This window comes from Diabrotica virgifera, chromosome 7, assembly GCF_917563875.1.
Source record: "Diabrotica virgifera virgifera chromosome 7, PGI_DIABVI_V3a".
Classification (NCBI taxonomy): Eukaryota; Metazoa; Arthropoda; class Insecta; order Coleoptera; family Chrysomelidae; genus Diabrotica; species Diabrotica virgifera.
The window spans coordinates 174,518,937-174,527,308 of record NC_065449.1 but is presented as its reverse complement, the minus strand read 5'-3'; the positions used below and the strand labels follow the sequence as shown (position 1 = coordinate 174,527,308).

At 32.0% G+C, this 8,372-nt stretch overlaps 1 protein-coding gene across 1 annotated transcript in view; it reads right to left on the bottom strand.

Annotated features, from left to right (window-relative positions):
• Positions 1-4,010: 4,010 nt before the first annotated feature.
• Positions 4,011-8,372, bottom strand: part of LOC126887979 (microfibril-associated glycoprotein 4-like) — a 36,544-nt gene continuing 32,182 nt past the window's right edge. Inside the window, exons 5-6 of the mRNA XM_050655943.1 lie at positions 6,526-6,756; positions 4,011-4,262 (exon numbers count right to left, since the gene is read on the bottom strand). Of these exons, the coding sequence (XP_050511900.1) occupies positions 4,093-4,262; positions 6,526-6,756 (401 nt within the window). The 3' untranslated portion in view covers positions 4,011-4,092. The remainder of the gene's footprint in view (positions 4,263-6,525; positions 6,757-8,372) is intronic.

Below are 8,372 nucleotides of genomic sequence, written 5' to 3'. Positions count from 1 at the left end.
TTTTTAGTGTATGTGCAGTGTTGTTTTTAAAATTAGTTTCTTGTAAACATAGAATCATTGGTCTGTATTTTGAGATTAGTATTTGCAACATTTCTAAATGGGTGTAATACCCATTCAGATTCCATTGAATTAAACTAGTGAATGATATTTTTATTTTAATATGTGTCCGTAGAGGTGTCGCTTTCTGGTTCGGTATGGAAGTCTGGATCAATATGTCGTAAAATTTTATTTCTTATGAGGGTGCATCTACTTTTAATTTTTCGGTCAATTAGTTTAGGGTAAATTTTTGTCAGTAGATCTGTGACTTCAGAAATTTCATTGGTATACATTTTTGCAATGCTTATTGGGTCGGAGGAGCCTGTACAATTTTCGTAGAAATCTATAAGTTCATCATAGTTTAAGGGATAACTGGAATTTTGGTCTTCAAATAATTCTTCTGTAGGTTTCAGCATTTCTTCTAACGTCTTTTTTTGGTATATTGCCTTGGTTTAATTTAGTCTTTTTCTCTTTGTTTTTTTGGTACTTCAAAAGCATGTTCTGATGAAGGAGTTGGGGAACGCTCAGGAAATTGTGCGTTTTTGTGCTATTTGATCTGTTTCTATTTGGTTAGTTTTGAGCTCTGTGCGTAGTATTTCATTTTGCTCAACTTGATCGTTAAGTTCGGTTTGATTTTGTGGGATGCCATTAGTTTCATCTTGAGTCGCCTGATGGTTGGTTATGTCGCCTTGAGTCGCCTTGAAGGTATGGTTGGTTAAAGGGGATATATAGGTTTGTCGTCTGAAGCTTAATATATGCTGGAACTCAGGACTGGAAGTCCCTATACGGAGAAATGATAAGGGTGACAAAAGGTTGACACCAAATGCTTGCAATTCGGATTCTAAAATTGAGTGTGGAATAGATGGACATACGCCTGAGAGTACTAGTCGTTGGCTGGGTGTGATTAGTCGACGTGCTTGTAAGAGTTGTTGATTAACTTTGATTTTTCCGTGGTTGGTAATAAAATCGTCCACTAATTTTTTATTTGCTAATTAAATGCACATTCTGTTGTTGGATAGCTTTGAACAGAAAATAATATTGATTGGTCGAATAATTTGGCTTAAACTGTAAAGATAATCTTCAATTTTGGTGTTGTCAATTGCGTCGAACACAATTGCTTGGTTACGTGATGGAAATACATTAGCGGTTGGTTGTCTGGTTGCGGAAGACTAGCTTTTAGGTTGTAGAGATTGGTGGTCTGGTGTAGAACTAGATTGAGTTGACGTAGATGAGGATGCCATGATGTATAAATTGATGCCAAAATATCAATTATTTGGGCCCAGTAAATACTGGCCTATTTTTAAGGTCGTTTATAATATGTATTTAAATAAAGTCACCTTACCAATGTTTATCGATAAAATAACACATTCACAAAACGCGCTTTTAACTTTTTCAAAAAACTGTAAGCGAATATTAATTAGAATTTAACGTCTTTACTCTTTGGCTGCTATGATAAGACTCCGATATCGATTTAATCATATAGCTGTAAACATGTTTTCAATATAAGCTTGCAAATTAATTTCAGTTCAGGAACACCAAATATTAAAATATTACTTTCTTTTCTTTTGATTTGGTTTAGTTCTGTCGTTATTTATATCATATCGAAGAAATACCTTTTTTTAAGTCAATTAGGCTTGCCTTAATTGTCTGTATTTCGACTTCATGGTCAGTTTTTATTTTTGTTATTTCAGTTTTTAGGTCGTCGATCTTTTTCTCATAGACATCAAGTTTGCTATTTAAAATTTGCACTATGCCAGCAGAAACACTATCGACGATGGTTTTGATAAAAGTTTGATCTTGACAAAGTTGTTTAATAGGTACGTCGGCCGCACTTCTTATTTCAAGTTGCTGTTCCCTGGTTAATGGCATTTTTTTACAAGGAAACGATGCTGATTGTCGAAAAAGAAAAAATCAAGTGGAAATTTAGTAGACGCTTTTAACTTTTTTAGAAGATTGAAAAAGTTCTCTTTTTCATGTCTTCTATATCTCATCTCACCATTTCTTTCATAATTTATTTAAATGCCTCTTATTATTATTAATCCTTAAATCGGTCTGGTTTATTGTCTCTTTGGAATGTTCTTCACACTCACTTATCCTGTTGCCTGTTATGTTACTTACTCATTTTCTCTCATCTCCGCTTACAATAATAAAAAACACCATACATCCAATCACTCTGGTCTGTCATATATATCACTTTCCTTACTTAGTAACATTCTGTCACTGCTTTCTTTTAGATTCTTAGACTTTACTTAACAATAGGATACTGCACACCTATATCCATTACGACCCATTCAGTCAAACTTCTTTCATAAGTTTTATTGCATTCACTATTCTTCTTTTTTCATCTATCTTTTCATTTCCATTCATATCAGGCAACTTCCAATATCCATTTATCCCAATTTAAAATAAAAAAATTTAAAAATTTTTTCACATTTTGCATTTGTTTGATTTCAGTTACAATCACATACGTTCATAAAGTTTGTGCACTTAAATATATATCATTTAGTTCAGTCTATTTACTCCACTATCACCAATAGAAATCAATCTCATACTTTTCTATTTCATATACTCATTCAATTTAGATTCTTCTTTACATACTGACACCAACCCACAATTTGACCTATATTGGTAGCTCTCCTTCTAATTATTTTATTCACTATTCCACGTTGGTAGACTATCAAGATACATTACTTCCAATTCATTCAGTCCTTTCAAAACTACATAAAGATGAATTAGACTTTATGTCACATAGTTTAATTTTATTATATTATTACATACTCTCATTCATTTCACAATACTATATACAATCATATCCTTCACACATATATCTACCTCACTAACAGTAATCTTTAGTTATTTAATTTTGTTAACAACTATTTTCCAACTTTTAACAGACATAATTATTCATTACAATAGTATAATAATAAATTTAACACAACATATAGCCACCTTTTGTATATATACTGTTTTCTCGCAATATTCTACCGTTTACCTTCAACCTGTTGTCTGCTTGCCTTGTTAGGCAACCAACATTTCATCACATAAAAACACTCTTAAATTCTGGTTTTCTCGGCTTGTTTAGCTTTGTTTTTCCATGCAAGTCTAATTATTATCTTACTATGTAGTGTATTTCCTTGTTTCCACAAACTTAACTTTCAACTCGTCATTTCACATCCGATGACGTCACAACTTAAACCACGTAATATATCTGCATTAAATTTAATGAATCTATAAGTTATTCTGGAATAGAGAGTTGCTAATTTAAACTTTACAGTAGATTTTATTATTCAAATAATTTAAATTATTTTTGCAGACAAACCTCCGCATTTTATTAAAAAATCCAAAATCAAATGAAACTTTAACCAAAAATTGGCTTTCTCTTGTCATGTCATGTCACCCTTGTCAAATTGTAAATCCACTTCATAATTTCTCAGTTGGTCTGTGCCCATTGAATTGGCAAGTACCTAGTATCTTCGAGCAGGGAACCATGGCACCCTTTTAGCATGTGTTCCACTTTATCCATTAACATCGACTTGTAGTCATAACATTTTAACATATTACATTATGTAAACCATATATGATGATGTTAACACTATTTACGGTGTGCTAGTTTCAAAATACTCGGCAGGATGTAAGTATTCCCACACTTTTTTCATTTTAACAGTCACATTTTTAACCTTTTGCTTTAATCTAACGTGGAAATACTTCATTCTAGGCACTGAAGATGTTCTGTTTAGAACGAAAACGTTCTGCAATCGATGACATTTTATAGTTTTTAAATAAACGATTTTATACCAGAATACATCTCGAAGTTTTTACTTCTGTATTGGTTTTTTTCGAATAAAAATATATTAAAAACACTTGGTTAATTAAGAGTAACACAGCAGGTCAACATACGTGTTCACTCAAGCGGCGGTCGAACTACTCCATTTACACGATTTATAAGATATTTTTAAGAAAAATAAAACATGAAGTATGCATAAAATTTATATTAAAATATTATTACATTAAAGGGGCATATTTTAATAATGCCCATATTGTTGTACTAATAACTGTTTATTCTTCAACTGGTCGAATCATCATCCTGGAACCTGCCAAATTTACGTTTATCTTTTTCAGAGGATACCAGTTAAGACCATGTGCTTTGTATGCATCAGGAAGTACTACTGTCATATATTTTCCATTAAGGTTGCTCTCATGGCAAGCTGTATACCACCAAGCACCCTCTACAACAAACAACAATTATATCAGTAATTGTTAGATTAGAAATCAAATATCACTGGGTTTAGTACAAACCATTGAGAATATATTTATATAAAGATAATATACGTAGGGTAAGATGCAAAGGAAAATTATCGCAACCTATCCAGTATGAAACGGGCATTAGACAAGGAGAATCACTGAGGCCAATAATATTTAATCTAATAATGGATGAAATCATTAAGAAAGTTAAAACGAAGAGGATGTAAAATGGGAGAAGAGGAAGTAAGATTAAAAGCTGGAAACATCAGAAACAAGGTCTTCCGAAAAATGAAAACCACGTTCTAAAAGACAGAGTAAGTAGTAAGGAAACACAAGCGAAATGTGGTATAGAGGAAATAAACAAGTTTACGAAAAGACTCGCCCATCCGTATATCAATTATCCATTTTGGTACAAGGGTGTGGCTTTTACGGCCCTTCCCATTTAGGGTCTGTTTTCCGTTGTCGGCCCCAAAATTCCCTAAAAATTTAAAAAATTTAAGTCCGACCTTAACGGTCTGTGATAGAACCATTAACTTTCCAACGCATGTCTAATTTTGAAAATGGGTTATACCATTTAAAAGTGATCGAGCTCAGAAATATCATTCAATTTCTATTTAAAAAAGAAAAAATATTTGTGGGTATGTATGTTTGTGGAAAATTTACACCGATCTGATTTTTTTTCTGTGTTCCAAGAGGCGGTCAGGGCAGATTCAGAACCGGTGTGGTTTGTGATTTTTGTCCACCCGTAAGCCAGCTATAGGACTGGGTAAGTACAAAACGGCGTATTTTTGGATGTATATATCTTAGGTTCAAGAAGAGACAGGAAAACCGCAAATACACCAAATTAATAAAGTTGAGTTAAGTTTTCAAGCGGTGCCTAAGTGGACAGAATCAGATATATGCACGGCTCAGTATAGCCAAAAAAACTGAAAAAAATATTGGTTTTTCGACAATTACTCATAATTTCAACCTAAGAATTGCGCCAATAGGGCTTTTCATTCACAGTCATTTGTTTCGAGCTTCTGTCACGTGTCACATAATATTAATATATCTACGTCGTACGTTATTGGTATATACCCATGATACAAACCAAAGACGTATGATGTAGATATATTAATATTATGTGACACATGACAGAAGCTCGAAACAAATGACAATCTATGAAAAGCCCTATTACAAAGTGTGTGTGTAGGAGGAGTCTAGACGCGTCTAATGGTGTATACCATACCTCATATCTGGGAAAATTCGAATTTTTAAGTTATAGGCTTCATAAATATGATCATATCTATTTAATATTGGAAAAATGGTTTTTCAAAATCAGTAATTCCTGTAATAACTTCAGTTATCATCTTTGACCTTGGATACATCAGATACTACTTGTTAATTTCTTTCAAACTCATGTTTAGTGATCAAAATCGGTTAAGCCGTTTAGAAATTATCAAGGTTCAAAAGTATAATCCATTATTCAAAAAACTTTGAAAATATTCTGATACAAGAATAAAAAACCGCTAAATGCTAAATAAATGAGTGGCGCACGCAATATTCCAGCTACAAAAGAACTGATATGAATATTACGTGGCGCAAACGTGTATTTTCATAAAATTTTAGATTCATTTTAAAAGATTTTTGCATAAAATTTGCTAAATTTGAAATAAAACGCGCCACAAATGAGCTTCAAAATGCAAAATTGTATCAAAGTTACACTTACTTCTTTTGCGGCGTGTTTTACTTAAAATTTTGCAAATGTTGTGGAAAAACCCTTTCAAAATAAAATTAAAATTTTATTTTCCATCAAAATAAAAATACACTTTTGGCGCCACGTAATATTCATAATAGCTATTTTGTAGCTGGAAAGAATATTGCGTGCGTCACTCATTTTTACGGCGTTTAGCGGTTTTTTATTCTTGTAGAAAGAATGACAGAAAATAGAATAGCTAGTAAGAATAGCGAGAGACAAATCGCCAAATGAAAGGAGATTATTGGGACGACCGAGGAAAAGATGATCAGAAAAGGTCAAATTGAGGCTAAAAATCGAAGTAAAACAGGTATGAGTGTTTTTATAAATTAGGAATAAGAAGAAGAAGAAATAAGAAGTACACTTAAAGTATACATTTTTAGTACATCTCCATTTCAGAGCATTCCCAGTTTGATATTTTTTTACTAGTCTATTCCACATAGGTAATCTTATTTAACGATGGACATAATCATGACCACTTAATTTTGGGATAATGGAGAATTTGAATTTACCATATTTTTGTGCGCAATTTGCAGCATCTTTATCTTGATCCACATCCAATGTTGTAAACTTTGAATTGATATGGTATTTTAAACCGTCCCCTGCATTTCCTGAGTATCCAGTAAGTTCCTTGAGTGGGTATCCGTCCTTTTCGCAGCCAATTGAGAACGTTGAATATTGTGCATAGCTAATATTTTTGTCCGTATCTATTAACTCTATAAGAAGTTCATTTCTATCGAATGCTACAAATTAAAATGTTATGCATATTAAATACTTTAATTAAATAATTTATTCATCTACTGTATCTCAATATTATGAATAAGTTTTAAGTTTGCGGAAACTATCATTATATATAGTACATTATTTCGCGGTTTTTGCTTTCAATTTTAGAGAACCGCTTGAATTGACATGGAATTTGGCATACGTATAGCTAACATGCTAAAGGAATAAAGTGATATTTTACGATGTGTGCTTGTGCTCTAAGGGTAAATTTTACCCCTTCTCGTGGGTGAAAAAATATACCTCCAAATAAGTCCGGAAATAGATAAACTGACTATTTTAAGCAACTTCTGTTCTATAGAATTATTTCATTAAGTCAATACTCTTTTCGAGTTATTTGCAAGTAAATATATTCATTTTTCAAAAAGTAAATATTTTATCGAAAAAAATATTCTTACCAAACATATAGTCTGCAAAGAAGTGACAAAAATTGTGTACTCGTGAGGTCTGCAGACCTAGCCGAAGTAGAGCCCTAGTTAATGAAAAAAGGTTCGTATTCGATAAATTCCAACTAGAATATTTCAACGTGAAATATCTAAAAAGTGAAGCCATTTTTGGGGAAAACCGATTACAACTTTTTTAAGGTGTTTAAAAAAAGCTTTATTACTATTTTTATAAAAAAATTCTAGCGTAAAATAAACATATTCGCTCGTCACTATATTAACTACTTTGAAAATTAACATATTCACTCTCAAAAAACTCGAAAAGTATTGACCTAATAAAAAAACTTTATAAAACAAAAGTTGCCTAAAGTAGTCAGTTTACCCATTTCCGGATTTATTTTGGACGTATATCTTTTCACCCCCGAGAGAAGGGGTGAAATGCACCCCCAGGACATAATAAGTACACATCCGAACAATATCACTTTTCTTCGCTGAGATGTTACTAATGTGTATAGCAAATTTCATGTCAATCCAAATGATTCTTTAAAATTTAGAGGTTTTGCAATATTTTACCGTTAAAGAACATACTAGTAATAGTACGTGAAGGGTTTAAAGTGTGCGTGAAATACACTGTATTTTAAAAGGAATTTACTTTTTCGCACTATTTTTTGGCACACTTTTAAATTTCAGGTTGTCATGGTCATGACATGTGAGCAAAAACTTACAAATTAGAGGAGTAGGACACAGTTGCATTATGTTCCAGGTGTTATTTAAAATGTACCCCCAATAGCACGATCAAAGAACAATCTGACTAAAAAAAATAAAGTATGGATGAAAATTTGGGAATAGGTAGTTGAAATTGTGTATTATTAAATAAGAAAAAGTTTACAATTCTATATCCCCTCCATTTTAAAAAATTAAGGTGAATACCTCCTTCTCGGGGGTGAAAATTATATATTCAAAATAATTCCAATAAGTCCGTAATTGGATAAAATGACTAATTCTAAGCAACTTTTGTTCTATTTGAGTTTTTTCACCAAGTCAATACCACCTACTTTTCGAGTTATTTGTGAGTGAATATGTTTATTTTTAACAAAAAAAACATGTTTTTGGACGGGTTTTCGCAAATAACTCAAAAAGTAAGTATTTTACCGAAAAAAATATTCTTAGGAAAAATATAGCTTATAAAAAACTGA